Source organism: Grampus griseus, assembly GCF_964374135.1.
Source record: "Grampus griseus genome assembly, chromosome: 3".
Classification (NCBI taxonomy): Eukaryota; Metazoa; Chordata; class Mammalia; order Artiodactyla; family Delphinidae; genus Grampus; species Grampus griseus.
Window position 1 is genome coordinate 31,226,249 of NC_139019.1, and position 17,235 is coordinate 31,243,483.

At 45.4% G+C, this 17,235-nt stretch overlaps 1 protein-coding gene across 1 annotated transcript in view; it reads left to right on the forward strand.

Moving 5' to 3' along the window:
• The first annotated feature begins 3,861 nt into the window (after window positions 1-3,861).
• The window catches only part of EGFLAM (EGF like, fibronectin type III and laminin G domains), a 170,721-nt gene continuing 157,347 nt past the window's right edge, over window positions 3,862-17,235 (forward strand). The window contains exon 1 of the mRNA XM_082650903.1: window positions 3,862-4,050. Within this exon, the coding sequence (XP_082507029.1) occupies window positions 3,954-4,050 (97 nt within the window). The 5' untranslated portion in view covers window positions 3,862-3,953. The remainder of the gene's footprint in view (window positions 4,051-17,235) is intronic.

The following is a 17,235-nucleotide window of genomic DNA, read 5'->3' on the forward strand; positions in this document are numbered from 1 at the left end:
ATGTATGTGTATAATATATAGTTCTAGGTTGATAAGATACTGTGTTTGTGAGAGTTTGTGGAAATAGTCATGCTTGTGTATTGCTTGTGGGAGCGTAAATTGTATAATGCCCTTGGGAGGAAATTTGGCCAAACTATCATAATGAAAAGGTGCTTACCCTTTGGCTGGGCAATGGCTAGCCTAGAGATGTACCCTACAGTCTATTATAGCATGTGCAAACTGTTACACATTCAAGATCATTCACTTGTCTATAATAATGAAACTGGAAACAACAGAAGGAAGAACAAACAGATTGTTGTACATCCTACTATAAAATATTATTCAGCAGTTAGTAAAAGGGAGGCAGGTCTGTTACTGCTGATTTGGAAGCATCTTCGGGTTAAAAACTGTGTACAAGATGCTCCTGTTTGTGTTGCGTATGTGTATATACATCTGCTTGTATGTTCATAGACTATCTCTAGAAGGATACACAAGAAACTGATAATAGTCGTTGCTTCTGAGACAGGAAGGGGTAAAAGGAAACTTATTTTTCACTATACACTCTGCTTGATGCACGTTTCAAATTTTATAAGTACATGTAACCTATTCAAAAAATTAATTAAATCCAAAGCTGCTTCTTTGCAGCTGACTTTTCTTCATTCTCATTTACGGACTTCCTAAACATTCTAGAATTGGTGAGTTTGCCTTTACTTTCTTCCAACAGCCTCCAAAACCATTCCATGGAGCAAAGATCATACTTTTCTTCCACGATATTGAGCAAAGCAGGCAGGTCACTCTTCTGCTGGTGACCTTATTAACTGAATTTAGACCTCAAGTGAATTTGAACAGATTTTTGATTTTTTTTTTAATGAAACATTCAAAGCCTCTTTGCCCTCTTTAGTTCCTCTCCTTCCAGAAGGCAGGAAGAGAGTGAAAGACAAGTGTTCCATTTGTCTTTAATCAGATTTACAAGTGCCATAAACTGGCTGTCAAACTAGAAGAAGAGAAAACCTTGGGGGATGTGGTTTGCCTAGCAAAGGAAGGGAATAAGTCGGGTCTAACATGTGCCCTAGATTTGTAACAAGTAGAGCTCAAGAAGTAAGGTTTTATCTCGATAGCCTGAGAATCCAGAGCGTTTGGAAGCCCTCAAAAGTAAAATATAACAATATAATCAAAGGTAATCCTTGCAAAGAAGAAACAAAGGGGCCTCTGAAGAAGCCAAGCCAGCTTCCAACTTGCCCATGGCCGTCTGCAGAAGATGGAAGGGAGGCCCGGGGCCGGGGATGAGGAGGTGGTATGGGTGCTTGCTGAGGATATCAGCAAGAGGGCTGAAACTCAAGCTTGCAAAATTCGCCATGGACAGTTTGTACACGTCTTTGAAAAGGCACATTCAGAGCAAAAATGGCTTGGGTTAGACGTTGCTGTTTTATTAGATAATAAAGAGAAAGCAAACCCTGAAACTTAGCGATGATTTCGTCCGGCCCCTTCATTTTGCCAAGATGCACTGTAGGCAGAGCCTACTATTAAACCCCCAGATCTCACGATTCTTGGTCCACTGCTGTGTCTGCTCTCCACCTGTCTTTTTAAAAGTCTGGACTCTGGAACCAGACCACCTGGACAGAGCTCTGGCTCTCAGGAGCTGCATGCTTTGGGGCAGGTTACCTAATTTTACATGCTTCCGTTTCCTCATCTGTCAAATGGGGATAATGCTGATAACAGTAAGTACCTGGTATGGTTGTTAGTGGGATTATAAAGCCCTTCAAAGAGGGTCGGGTACATGGGAGGTGTTGTGTCAATTCTAGCCATAATATTAATGGTTAGTATTACTTCCAATTTCTACAGCAGGGAGAATCATTTTTAAGTGGGAAAGACCACAACACCAACATGGGAGGTGTCTTCATGGTAATAGTTAACTTGGTTCCGGGTGCCACCTGAGGTCTGATATAAGAAATCCCTTTCTCGTAAAAAGAGCTATCCAACTTCTGGGCTGGTGGTAAGGTAGATGCCCTTTGTCACAGGTGGAGTTCAAGCCAAGGATGTAGAAGGCAGATTCCTGTGTAGAATGGAGGCGGGGCCTAGATGACCTCTAGGGGCTCTGACCTTAAGGGTCTAGGATTCTGCTACCTTTGAGACTAGTAGCCTTGGGGACAGTCACATGGCCCGTCTCCTGGACATGGGTTTGTTATCAACTTGGAAGTGAAGAGCACAGTTTGTAAGACTTTTCTCCTCCAGCTCCGTATAAAAGGACAAGCTCTGGTGTGACATCTAAGACTTCCAAAGACTCATGACTTTGAATTTCTTTATGGAGAGCTGCACACCCGAGGATGCCAACACAGAAGGGAACATATTCTTAGATCCGGCTCGGTACAAACCCTCTAGCCAGGGGGGATAATTCATTCCTAAAAGAGGAGTAGAAATCTTTGGGGGGTGGGGGGGGAGGGAGATACATTGGTCAACATTGTTCCCTCCGGGTCCCCAAACCCAGGTTAACAATGAAGGGCCAGGACGCCAGGAGCCTCTGCCACGCTGCCAGGTGGGGCCGGGCCAGCACGAAGTCCCGCGGGCCAGTGACCCCGGCTCCCTCTGCGGGGTACTTCCTAGGGCCTTTGATGTTTCCCCAGGAACTGGCAAGGGTTGCGTTTCCCTCAAGGTTTATTCCCTCTTGGTTTATTTATTGTATCTGCCTTCTCGTCTCTCTGGCTTGAAGATCAGCACGCACGTGTGCAACGGGACTTAAGTCCCCGGGTCTCCTCTACCAGCGCCACCTGGAAACCCGGCAACAGGCGCATTTTACTGAGTTCTCTGGCAGCAAATCCGGAGAGGAAGGGGTCTTTTTCGGGCCAGCTAGCCGATCTGGGAACCCTGGTCCCAGGATCAGTGGCCAGGACTCCCCGTCGGCCTCCAGCCCCAGCCCGGCCGGCGCGCGCCCCCTCCCAGCCGGGTCTTCTCGGTCTGCCAGGGGGCTCGAGCTCGCTTCCTTTCCCCCCGCAAAGCCAGGCTTAACCCAGAGCTTCATCTCCTCCCCTGGAGGGTCTCAAGTTGCCTTCCTCTGCCCGGAGGGCACCACACTTCCCCGTGCCGGGCCCTAATCTCCACCCGGCCTTTCCAACAGAGTGGCAGGCTTCAGCTCTCCATCTGCGCGCCTTAAATCCCATTTATCTTCTTAGCGCCTGTGTCCTGGCCGGCCCCGCCCCCTCTTCCTCCTACGCACCCTCCCCCCCCCCCCCCCCCCCCGCAAATCACAGACCCTCTCCTCCTCCCTCTGCTATCCCCCTTACTCCTAGTGCGGTGGACCGGCTAGAGCAAGCTTTGGAGGTGTTGGGTAAAGTACCCGAGGAAGGTGGAAGCGACCTAGAGGGGCGCGGCCGGAGGAGAGTATACCAGGGGAGGGAGAGGCGCCGCAAGATATCAGGCTCAGGACCAAGGCAGAGGGTCCTGGACTCGCAGTCACCTAAATCCTGCCCTGCGTCTCTAGCGGTTGAAGTCGGCCCCTCCTAGCGCCCCAATCTAGGTCACCAGCCGGGAAGGGCTGAGCTGGGGGTCGCTAGAGGGGTGATGCGCGGGCTTTCTGCCCTAGAGGTGGGCGAAGAGTAAATTGTCTCAGGGCCTGCCCCTCTCACTTCCACTAGATTGTAATTCCATCCCTGGGTCGGTCGAGCCTCCCTCCCTCTCTCCCGCGGCCAGCCAGTCCCTCCCCGTCGGCTTCCCCTCGCCGCCCCCATCCCCGCCCTCCCCCCCGCCCCGCCCGAAAAGCCCTGCTGCTCGAAGCCCGCTTCACTCCCGCACGCGGACCTCCCGGCTGCTGTCCTGCCTCCGTGGACTCCTCCGTGGTTCCTGGTCCAGCTCCCTCAGCCCTTCGCCTCCTCACCTTGGTCAGGGGATCCGCGGGGGCCGCGTCTCCCGACGTATCTCAGGAGACGCCCTTTTCCTGTGCGCCCAGGACTTGGTGAAACTTCTCAGGCGCCCGCGGTGAAATGGATTTAACCCAAGGCGTCTTGCTCCGGCTCTTGCTCCTGGCTTCCAGCCTCGGACCCGGCGCTGTGCCGCTCAGAGCAGCTCACAGAAAACCAGGTAATGCGCTCGGTGCTCCCGGGAGCATCACGTCCGGAGCGCCCAGGTCCCCGTCTTTAGCGAGGACCCAAAGCGGGCAACGCACCGCCTCTCTCACCCCTGACCAGCGGCACTTAACTGGGTTCTTCTCTGCCCAGAGCCGAGAAAAGACGCCAGCCTCGCCCTCCCCCTCCCAGGACAGGCGGTTCCAGGGATATTTGTTTGTTAAAAGAATGATCTATTTTCCAGACACAGTAGAGGTGGAGGGCTCTGTATTTGACCACAGAGAGCTGAGAGTTGGGGCAGCGATCACGCTGTCTCAATTACAAGGATTGCAACTGTGCAAGAAAAGTCAAACAGCTCCTCCTGTGTCTCTAAACAGCTTATTGAGTTCATATTGTTCAGAGCGCAGCGATTTCCTGTTAAGTGTCTGAAGATTTGCCTGGTGTACCCTATGCCCATCTCCAGTCCTTCCCACGCACTATGTAGGGATGTGGCCTCTGCTGTTAGGATCCTCTTCCACTCTGGGGCCGTTTTCTCAGAAAGGAGCACTCAACGGGTTAATTTTTACCGTGATTTGAGCTCCTGTCTTTGCTCTGTGATTTAAACAAAGATGTACAGCGTTGTGGGCTATTACAGTGAACTGCTGAGAACTCGAAACACACTAACTTGCATTTTCTCTAGTTACACAGGTAGAAAGTCTTACTGTGTTTTTGCCTCCTTTGGTTTGGCCTGTGTGGTGAGATTATTCAAAGTAGAACATTCTAAGCAAGAAAGTTCTCAACATTGTTTCTCGGATAATGATTTTTATTCCTCTTTGCTGAGACTATATTTAGAATTCTGAAAAATCTGTTTTTTCTTAGTTTACTTTGCAAGCGGGGTTGTCTTATGGTAGTAATTACATCGTATGAACAATGGAAAACAATATAACTATTTGAATGCAGTCTGCAAAACTTTGCAGAAAGCACAGTTTGTCTTCACAAATAATGTTGCCGTTAGAAAGAGACAAACAGGGGAAATTTATCAGAGGGCAAAGAAAATCATCCTGGCAGGTTCCCATATGGCTGCTTAAATATTTTCGCTGCTCCAGGATCTCTCCACTTGGAAATATGACTTGTTGCCTTTCTGCTCTGGAAGATGCCTTCACTCTTCAAGCTGTATCTATTATCACCTGCGCCTTGCTACCTGCCTTGAAATTTATAATTGTTATTATCATCTGAAGCACACTTAAATTGTGAGCTATTTTAGTCCCACTGATCATTCACTTTGGAGAAAATAGCAGCAGTCCCAGGTGATATTATATTAAATTGTTTCTTTCCTACATGCACGCAGACACACATCTTCAAGGATTTCAATGAAGGGCTTCTTTCTAATTTTCCTCCTTAAGATACCCACACGTGATCATCTGCGTTCTGTGGGTTTATTTACATAAAACCATCCCGTCACAATTTTTGAACAATGCATTGTTATACCTGTAGTTCTTAACCGTGAGCAGTGTATGTAGTGTTCTTTTAAGGATAGATTTCAATTCGTTTAAGAAGAATTTTTTTAAAAAGTATTTCACAAAAGCCTGCTGTGTAAAAACTGCTCGTATGGTTCACCGTATTTCCTTCCTTATTTTCTGTAGTTCCTCTCCTACAGATACTTCCTACCTGGTTCATCCAGGGTTTCATTCTGTTATTCATGCCATGAATATGCCATGTTGGTCTCTTTGGTTTTATTTGAAGCATAGATAGGGTTTTGATAGTGGAAACTCTACATTTTAAATATTTTAGCACATTAAATATATCAAATTTGAGGTAAAAGGAGTGTTTGGACTAGGTTCAGCCTAGGAGAGTTTTTCATTACTTTATAATTTTATCCAGACACTGGCTCTCAGGTTGGAAGGCTGCTCAGATGAAAATGACAGCTACTTCATAAACTTTGGGGGCAAATATCCTCCTGGGCTCATTTACAACCCTTGGAAAGATTAGTTTTTGATCCGGAGAATTGGTCCAGATTAAAGACTGAATGTGCGCCACTTGGCTCTGATGTGAACGGCCGCCAGCTGATTTATAATCTTCCCCAGACACCAGCAGATCTTGCTAGTATCCATACAGGAGTTTCTTTGTACCTTGTTTCCTCAATAGAAATTGATTTGTGTGCAGTGCTTTGAAGGTGGCATGGCTACCCCTAAGGTGTACTGCAACAGTCCTGTTTTATTTGGATGACCCTGTCTTTCTCCTCACCCTCCCTGAATCTCCCTTTGACAAGTTCGGCTTTGTTGGAGAAGTCTTGGATTCAAAATCCACCTGAAAATTTCCCATCCCCATCTACTTCTGGTGAGAAAAAAACCAAGCAGCAGCTTCAATTATGAGTCTCATTTGGGTCCAACATAGACAACTTTTCCCTCCACCAAGATAGCTACTCCTCTGTCACTGAGTGTTAATAAAGAAAGCTCTGCGTTTGCTGAGACTCACAAAAAAGAACAGTTCGCAAGTTAAGTCAAATTAAATAATAATGAGCTTTAATTAATTGCTTTCTACACTGTCCTAAGAACTTGACACGTACTGATTTATTTAATCAACCCAACAGGTCTGTGAGATGGGTATTATTATTACCCCTGTTTAACTGAAGAGGAAATTGTGGCTTAGAGAAATTAAATATCTCACCCAGGGTCACCCAACTAGTAAGAGCCTGGATGGGAATGCAGACTCTGATACCCAGGAGCAGAAAGGAGTCCTTAGCTGCCCGGTTAGGAGAGGTGTGCAACCCCTCAGGGAGGGCGTCTTCCCCCTGGATGAATGGGGGGGGGCTCCCAAATTCGAATCACAGACCTGGCAGGAAGTGAAACACCCTATTGTACAGCTGGGCTGAGCATGACCAAGGGACTTGCCCAAGTTAATATCAGAAGCTCAGCTGGACTAGTACCCAGACCCCCTTGAGTGGTTTCCAGTTCTTCCCTTACCCAGAGTCTCACCAGGACACGCAGGGAGGACTGTTGTGCCTCTGATGTAGGGCAGGGGGGAGGGAAAAGGAAATCCAGACACATCTGCTGGGACCAGCATGTGTCAAGCCACGTGTGTTCCCACAGGCAGATTGCTAACTTAACGGTGTTAGCTTAACTCTCTGGCACAGAGAGAGGGGCTGGAGGGCTGCCTGAGGGCCCTGCCTTTCCTCTGCCTTTCCGGCTGCCTGAGGTCCCAGGGTCAGTGGGACAAGGTCAGGTCAGGGTTCAGAATTCAAGGTTTTCCCCTGGAGGACTGGAGATCCGCAGTCATTTTGCGGAGGGAGATGCAGGTCTGTAATCTTTTCCTTTCCACTTTTCCCTCAGTGTTTCTCTCTCTGAAAAAGTGGATTAAAACAAAGATCCAGGGAAACTCAGAAAGAAAAAAAACAAAAGACTGGAGGGGCAGAGCAGAGTTAGCGCAAGGGCAATGTGCCTTGTCGGTTGCTGGTGGGGAATACGTGCGCCTCTAGGTGGTTTCTGCTGCTACTAGTGTGAGGCTGAATGGCTAAAGGGTCAAGCAAAGGTCAGGGCTCATCCTCTTCTACTTCCCCCACCCACCCAGGATAACCTGAAATTCACAAGAGATTGCTTATGTCCTCACTCGAAGCTCTCACCCAAGTCCCTTTCCCAAAGCATGTAATCTGGGGGGGCTCAGCTCTTCCGGATGTCACCCCTCCTTTTCCAACCAACCCTACTCCTCCACAAGGCTCATCCAGATTGTCTTGCTTCTTGATGAAAACTGGAGCGACAAACACCCTAAGAGGGATTATATATATTTCTCCCCAGCACCTAACTACTAGTGTCCAATGCAGTTCTGGCACCATAGCAGAAATATTTCCCTCTGATCCTTCCTTCCATCAGCCCTTCTACCCTCCCGTTTGTTTCCACATCATACCTCATCCCTATAAAGAAGCCCCTGCCTCTCTTTCTCTTTCTCTTTCCTTTGATCCTCTATGAGGTAAAGGGACACAGAGAGGTCATGGTCAGGAGTAAATGTGTGTAACACGAGGCAGTACTTTTTTCTCAGAATTCTTTCTCATGGGAGAGTGACTTGACCAGAAAGGAATTGAGTGGTGTTTCGCTTTTTGGTTTTGTTTTTGTTTTTGCTTTTTGTTGCTTCCCTGAGCCCAGGGCTTTAATAACCTTAGAATTCTTTGGGGAGTAGCTGTCCATCTGTTCACGGGTTACTGTAGCTCAAAAGTGGTCCAGTGAACCAGAGCTAGATTTCTGGAAAACAGGGACTCAGGTGTCTGAGGTGGAGGTGGGATCTCAACTCCTGCAGTGTTATCCTTGGGAGCTCCTGTCTTCTCCTACCTGACCCACTAGGCAAGCAGGACTGTATTTCTCCCAGCGGACTACATGAGTGACGTGATATCTCGATTGCAACAGAGAATCTTTTGAGCTGGTCAAGACCCTTGCCACTTGTTTTGGTCACAGCAAGTTGCAGGTATTAGAAGTGCACCTGCTATTTCAGGGATAAAAAAGGGAAAGGGTGAGGAGATGCTGCAGAGACTAAATAGCAGTTTGTAGGAGAAACCCCCCCAAACCCATCTTTGATTGCATTGGTTGTGAACCGTCGTTCTGAAGAAGGACCCCAAAGTGTGCTTCAGCCTCCTGAAATGAGCTGGAAGACATTTGCTTCCTTGAAGAGTCCCGATCTCATGGGATGGGGGTCTGGACCTGGGGGCAGAGAGAGAGACTCAGGTGAAAATCAAATCAAATTGCTACCAGCAGAGGGCGCAGTTTCCAGAGCTGGCACAGAGCGGATCTCAGACTTCTGATCCAGGCGAGTCACCGCTGAACTTCTATGTGGATAAGAATTCTTGGAGTGCATCCCAGACATCTGCTTTTTTAAACAAGAACCTCAGGTCACTTGGTGCATGTGGTTCACAGTCCACACTTAGGGACGTGACGGAGGAGAACTTGGGCTCCTAGCATAGCTTCCCTGCCTCCACCCCAGGTACTCTCCGGTACCCCGACAGCCTCCACTTCGACAGCAAGCATCTGTATTACAGCCAAAACAACCCCAGTGTTTAGATTCTCTGCCGGGTTTCCGAAGGTTGGATTCGGGACTTGAGATCCTCTGAAGGCCCATGACAGACATCTCTTCTGGGCAGGTCGTCCTTCTACTCACCCTCTTTCCCAGTAACCCCGTCATTGAGAGATGGCTGCACACGGCAGGACACCCTTCAGTAGCATCAACAAAGAAGCCAGGCTGTATATGACCAGCCCCTGCCCCTCATTTCCCCCAGGCCCATTCCATCCCCGCTCCCACGCAGCTCCTTCTTTCAGGCAGGCTTCTCCTGGCCGAGCCGGAAGGCTTGGGTGAAAGCACAGACTCTGCTATTCGACAACTTTGGGTTCAAGTTCTGACACTTCTTTTTTATTATTATTATTAGTTCCTTGGTGACATAGGGCTAGTTATATTTGCTCTGTAAACCTGGGTTTCCTTGTCTGTAGAAATAGGATAAGGAAAGAACCTACCATTTAAGGATTAAATGAGGTAATACATATACCAGGGCATTAAAAAAGGATTAGAAGCCTGAAGCTTGAAGGCAATGTTTATGAAGTTGGGATTGTTTACTCTGGAAGGGGGTGTGGGTGGGAGAAGAATGTGTGTGTTTCCAGGCATCAGAATAATTAACATAGACACTTATGAGTTCATGTACTTTTTTTTTTTTTTTTCGCGGTACGCGGGCCTCTCACTGTTGTGGCCTCTCCCGTTGCGGAGCACAGGCTCCGGATGCGCAGACTCAGCGGCCATGGCTCACGGGCCCAGCCGTTCCGCGGCATGTGGGATCTTCCCGGACCGGGCCACGAACCCGTGTCCCCCGCATCTGCCAGGCGGACTCTCAACCACTGCGCCACCGGGGAAGCCCGAGTTCATGTACTTTTATCCTTTCTTGTACATGTTAATGTATGATTGGTAGCATAATTCTAATTTTACTGAGTTGTACAAATTTTTAGGTAAACTGACAAATCAGAAAGACTCTTTGGTCAACCACATGCCTTGATTTGGGGTTTGGAAATGTGGCTGTGAGGTTTGTGGTCTTGCTGGAGTAGATTCTTTTGAGAAACAGTATCCCCAAGGGTGGTGGACAATTTTTTCTGGTAATTGTCATGTGGAGGTTTTGTTCCTGAAAGAGAATCATCCAGGCTGACATGTGACTGGGAGTCTGTGAAAATCTCCATGAAGCTAGAGAGCTAAGAAAGGGTCAGGGTCTGCTCATTAATCATCAGTTTGGAGTAATTTATGAGCCACTACCAGTGACATAGAAAGATAGAGACTGGGCTCCATTGGCTCTTCCTTTTCTTATTAATGATTCGTGCACTTCCAGAGCTGTAAAAAAAAAACCCCACTTACCCAGATAACCCCACCAGCTTATTTTAAGAATCAAAGGAAATAAAGCAGACTAGTGCTTTGAAAGAACCGAAGTGTTACACAAAGATGGGATGTTACTAACTAATAATACTCACACTAATTATTATTACTTTAACCAACCAGACCCACCAAGGACACACTTTCTGAAGCTTTGATCTCTTTTCCAGTCTCTTCTTCCCCATCCCCGTAAAGACACTTGAAGATTCTTTCTCTGTCTGACTCTGCAAATCCTGAGCAATTTAAATCTTAACACTTGTGTTTGCTGACAGGGCACCCAAAATCCCGAATCAGATTTAATGCAGTGTTAATGCTATTTATTTCTCTTGATGCAACAAGTTGATATTAGCCAGTTAATGGTTTACATTGTGCAAAAGGAGTTGTATCAGCAGGCACTTTTCTGTAGCATCTGGGCAGTTGGAAACATAATACTTAAATACAACCTGAGTTTAAAGCCTTCCTTGGACAGATGGCTAATTTTATTGATCTAATCTTACACTTAGGAATAGGTCCCATGATCCTTTGCTGGTAATTCTTAGAGTGAGCAGAGACGTAAATAAACTGGATGAGGGCTGTGAATTAGACGCTTGTTTGCTTGTAATTTATTTTTTAAATACTTCAGTATAAACAGTCATGGTGTGAATTACTTTAATCTCTACCCTAAGGGTGCTTAATTAACATTTGAAGTAATGCAGGATAGAAGGTACCGCTCTGGCATAAGAGTTTACATCTTTTTTTAATGTCTTGGTGGCTGTGTCATACCAGTGGTTAAATATTTTGAATTCATCTCTGTGCTGCCAGGAGGCTACACTCCAGGGCTGGTTAGTTACCACTTGAAGAACTTTACTGTAATGTCTACTCTCAAAGGTGGCTGGGCAGATATTTCAAGTGATGCTATCAAAAATCCAGCCTAGAGGGTTTGTTAATTAGCACAAACAAATTATGTTAGAAATAATGTTTTCATTGGTGAAATATGTGATTGGCTAGAAAGATTGTACATGCCCCTCTATTTTTACATGGACAGAGAGTAACAATTCAGGAAGCCCAAGAGTCAAGCTGCTTTGGCGTCGGGCCAGAGCTCCATTCAATCCTGTGTCTTCCTCACTTAACAGTAGATTCCTTTGCCTCTTCGGTCTGGATGATTTGTTGATCCTGCCGTTAGAACCCTGATGCATCTGCCTCAGCAAGGTGCTTGCAGCTGTAACAAACAACTCTAAATCTCAGTGGCTTGACATAAGATTTATTTTTCATTTACTCCAAGTCCAAAGTGATCGTTTCTTGTTGGGCAGCTCTCCTGGGCTGCCCTTCTCCAAAGGGTGACTTGAAAATCCTGAGTCACTCTGTCTTTAATACCTTCATCTTGTAATGCCACCATCTTTATTTTTTATTTTAATTTAAAAAATTTTTAATTTTTTTATTTTTGGCTGCGTTGGGTCTTTATTGCTGCACGCAGGCTTTCTCTAGTTGCAGTGAGTGGGGGCTACTCTTCATTGCGGTGCACGGGCTTCTCATTGCAGTGGCTTCTCTTGTCGTGGAGCACGGTCTCTAGGCACGCGGGCTTCAGTAGTTGCAGCATGTGGACTCAGTAGTTGCGGCACGCAGGCTCTGGGGCATGCAGGCTCAGTGGTTGTGGTGCACAGGCTTAGTTGCATGGGCTTAGATCTTCCCAGACCAGGGATCAAACCCATGTTCCCTGAATTGGCAGACTGATTCTTAACCACTGAGCCACCAGGGAAGTTCCCCCCATCTTTAAAATGGGCCTCCAAGGTCTCATGGAAGGTAAAAAGAAAGAAGGCTTGTGTGGGAGATGTTTATGTGTCGGGCCAGAACGCGGTCACAGGGCCTCAACCTAACTGCACGGAGGTCGGGAAATGTAGTTCAGCTGTGTACACAGCAAGACAAGGACCAGACATGGCGGATTGTCTCTCATGCAGCGCTTTGGAGTTCCTAAAAGAACAAACAGGGATGTTACAAGAGTAAGTTATTTGAGAATTTTTGCAACTTCCTGCCCATCCATTTTTCCTCTATGTGGCAGAATTTGGCCTAGAATTTGCTTTCATTGTAGTGTACAACGTGGCTGAAAAGCAGATAGTTACCGCCTATCTTAACTTGTTGGAGGCTACCGTGATTTAATAAAAGATCCTAAAAACCAGGCAGCCAAATTGACTTACATCAGTTTGCAGTAGGGTCCAAAAATAGGTATATGTTTACGTGACTACATGCTGTTTGTTGCTACATATTTCCTACATTTTACAAAAAGTAAAATAAATCCCTTTTAAAAGGTAAAATAACTACTCAGTGGGTTAGAGTGAATTTCGAAGGAACGTCAACTAGAACTTCAGTTTTTACCAGTTTTCTAGAAGTTCCTTCTATTTGTATCCCATAACAAAAAGGAGTATTCGTGGTAGAATAATTTATTCAGTGAGAGATGCATCTTACAATATAAAAATCATTTTTTAGTCACCACAGCCTGCTTTGATGGGGATGAAGATGATCCCCCCAAAATAAATTGATACGTTTTGTTGAACCACTGCACTTTTCAAAGCACTTTTAGAGAAATGATCTCGTTTGATCTTGTAACCCTTGCCCCGCTGGGAAGTCAAGAGCTGATGACTTAGCAAAGAGGAAACAGGCACAGCCAGGACATGAACCCAGGTTGTCAACCCGTAACCCCTGACGCTTCCCATCAATCCAGAGATTTTCTTGCAGCTGATGGATAAGAGCATGATCGCTGTGATGGCCCTGAGTCTAGCTCTGCAGCCAGGAGGGACCTTGCCAACAAGACTCACCCACGTTTTACTTGCAGAGGCTCCATGCCTGTCACAGGACACGCTGTAGAATGAACTGGTACTGCTTTCAGTCATATTCCTGACTGGTTGGTGTGTGTTTTGCAGAATACGTGATGACTGAGGGGCTGTTTGCAAATGAGAAGCAGCTGTAGTGGCGGGAGGATCGCTCCAGAATCCTCCCAGTGTTTCCTATAGAAGATCCTTTTGGGGTCTCAGGGACACGCAGGATACTCAGCCTGGCTTTGTTGTTCCTCCCAGCTTCCCATTCCTCCACTATTTAGCCATCTTCTTTAGTGGAAATAATATTTGCTACACCTTCAGTGGGAGTATTTCAAGGTTTATCATTCAAGTCTCAAGGCTTTCTGGTAGTTTCTTCAGCATCTTTTTGATGTTCTAGGAGTTCCTAATGGCTGTAGTTAAACAAGTAAATCATTAGGTTGGAAAAAGAGGCCTTCCTTTGATAGCTATTTTAGAGTAATTGATGGGCTTTGGCCACAACCTACACACCTAACACACATCCCTGAAGCTTGGAGGAGTTGTAGCAAGAATCCAATCAAACAGACATGGGTTTGAATCCTGGTTTTAAAATTGATGGCCGCCTGATCCCAGACAGACTATTTAATCTCTTTATACCTTAGGTTTCTACCTACCACAAGGGTTTTATCTGATGAATCAGTGAAATAATATGATGACTGGAAATGCAGCTAGGAAAGTACTTAAACATTTGGTACATAACGGGCACTCCAAAGTTAGTCCATATTAACTAGGTTCTTTTTGATTTATAGAGTTTATGTAGTGGTAGAGATGGTAGTTTTCCCGTATTTGATATAACCACAAATATTGACAACATTGACACAAATGTATAATTGAGCTTAGGCTCCCATGAAAATGGAATTGAAAGGAATTTCATTTCCTTAATCTCATATTATAGATTCTTCAAGTTTATATCATCAAATGATGACTCTTGGTGTCTAGATCAGTCATAAAGTTCATTTTATTGATAAAAGATCTGGAACCAGCATATAGTTTAATAAAAATAGCTCACATCCCTTTTGGCCTTTGTATAAAACCAAGAAGAAAGATCCTGTATCAAGATTCTATATGGCTACTATAGTAGCGATAGATTTTCATGTATCAGCTATATGGTTCTGCACCCCAAAAGAGGTTATTTGCAGTTGGAATATAAAGAAAATTTTCCTTAGCTACCTTCTTTACTGTGGTATTAGCTAACAAGTATAAAAGATGCTATTTCTATGACATCTGCTCTCTCCCCATTTTGAGTCAGCCATACTCTCTGCCAGAATGCTCTTTCTAAAATGCAGTTCTAATCCTGTCCCTCTTGGGTTTAATATTCCTTTCTGGCTCTCTACTGCCTTCTAAATTCTAAAGCTGAGCATCTAAGGTCTATTAGAGCATGGCCTCCACTTCCTTTTCCTGTCTTCTCGCTGAATACATAATCTGTATTCCAACCAAGCTCGATTATTTGCTCTTCCACAGTCCTCCTCTTTGCTTCCCAGTGGTGGACCTGTCCAGTTGATCCATCCCCTTGGAACATCCTTCCCTCATCTCTGCCCAAGGAAATGCAGTGACCCTTCCAAGCATGGCTCAGTGCCGTTCTGTGAGGTCTTCACGTACCCTCCCAGCCAGAAGCCCTTACGCTTTTCTTCCATTTTGTCTTGTATTATGTTTTTGATGTACTGACCCATGCCTTGTCTTAGATTTGTAACTTGTGAAGGAAAGCCCTGTGATGTCTTCACCTGTGTGTCCCCTCCAATGCCTGCTGGAGTGTCTTGCATTCAGCTGGTCTTTCCCAGACAGCTATGCAGTGGAAAACGATGGTCTCGTTTGGGGCAAATACTTTTTAACGTGGTGTGATTAATTTGATCGTGTTCCCAGCTCCCAAATTCACTTCCTTCCTCCCTCATGATACAGAAAAGGTGTCATTTCTCTGTGCCAACATTTCTTCTCAACCTGAGAAGACATTTGAAAGCCCACACTGCAGTGTGATTTAGAGAAGGAAATGGCCCAGGAGTCAGTCTGTAGCAGTATATAATTTAAATCCTACCTCCATGCTGCCAGGGGCTATTGGAATTGTGGGTTTTTAAGGAGCGTCTGATCAAGTCCACACTGTGAATTATGTCATTTTCAATACCCAGAGAAGAGGTAGAGTTTGAAGTAACATGTGGGGCTGCCTTAGACCTGCTTTTTATCATGTTTTGGAAGGTTAAGAAGCAAAGGCAATAATGCTGTTTACTCATACATCAAAAGATAGCGGGGGAGGACGAGTTAAAACAGTCCAGTATTCAGTTCCCCTCCTTCTTCCAGTTGTCTTTGAAAGCAAAGGAACATGAGATGTGTGTGGGAATGGCATTGGCGGTATGATAGAAAACGTCAGGTTGCAGGGGAAGGGATAAAGCCAGTCCATCTCTCATAACGAGATCTGACTGTGAGGTTGGGAGGAAAACAGTACTCAACAGTCTTCTTCAGTTTTATTGTGCTGACCCTGGCTTACTTACGAAGATCAATTCTTTAATCCCTGGAAAGTAAAGCAGCCAAAAGATAGAGTGTTTGCAAAGGTTCTTCTGGTCTTTGTTTTGTAAGGACTGTCATACCTGATAAAATGTATGCTCCTGGGAGGCCCAATTGAAAGCAACCAATTGATTGACCCATTCACCAATTAATTTCTTGATATATACATACACATACATATATATATGTATGAAAAATAAACTGCATTGTAGTAGAATTAAAAATGAACAAAGTAAATGATATGATGCTGAAGCATTTAAGGGGAAGTAATGTCTGAAATTTACTTTGAAATACATCAAAAATCAGATTCACTGATGGAGACAGGGATAGATTGTTGACATATGTGTGATAAAAGAAGTATAGTAAAATGTTTACGGTAGCATCCATGTGGTGATTATACACATGTTCATTCTAAAACTCTTTCACTTTTCTGTAGTGTTTGATTATTTTCATAATAAAGTGACGGAAAAGATGAACTAAGTATTAAGGAAACAAATGAAATGACTACAAAGTTTTTCCCACACAGAGTGAGGGTCCAACATGCTCTGCTCTGCACCCAGATAACGATGGGTTTTCTACTTTCGTCCTGCTCTTCCCTCCACATTTCCTCTCTGCTCTTCTCTGCCCTGCTCCTTGCTGCCCGGGGCTGGCCTTACTGCATCACTCAGGCTGCTTTGCCCTTTGGCTTTTTTGGGTTCAGCTAACGAGAGGCACCGGAAGGAGATCAGAGGAGAGCAGCAGAGAGACCCTGGTGTACGTCTTGCCTGATTCCACCCTGCTTTGGTACTGCTTTCCTGGCAGCAGTTGTATTTCTTTAAAACTACATCTCCTGGCTGTCCTTGGTTTCCAACTCTGGCTGGCGCCAGGAGCAGTATTTTCTCCTCTTGTACTTTCTGCCCTGGGTACCGGCAGCATTTCACTGCTGCTGGTCTCTGGGTGTATCCACAGCCCTAGTTTTTTCTCAGAGCTGTTCATACCTCTGTAAGATATCTTTTAATTACAATCTTTTTAGATTAAGTAAATTCTTCTTCCTGCTGGGACCCTAATTGCTACCTTTGGTACCACTGCTTTGTGATAATATGCTCTGTTTCTACTATTTTCCTCCTTAGGTGTAACCATGAGGTTTTGATTTGTGTTTAGCTTGCCTTCAGAACTCTCTGAGGATCAGGTCTGATTTAGCTTAAGGATGCCTGCTGTAAATTCATGAAGTAACTGCAAGAGCAATAGAAACCTTGATCTTTTGAGAATGAGCTTGTCCTCTGGGCCCCAAATCTGCTGGCTTCTTGGCTAAGAGCACATTGAGATTGACCTATTCATTGCTGTGTGGTATTGAGAAATGATTGCAGTGATGTCCAGGGTTCCTAGTAGAAATTCTAGGAACTCAGAGGTTTCTGGAACACATATGAAATGAATGGAAGATAATTCTTCATCTCTTGAGAAAGCCCCCTGAACCCAAATTAACCTCTTACAACTCCAGGGAATTTGACCTAAAGGGGAAGACCACGGCGAGCTTGGACTTT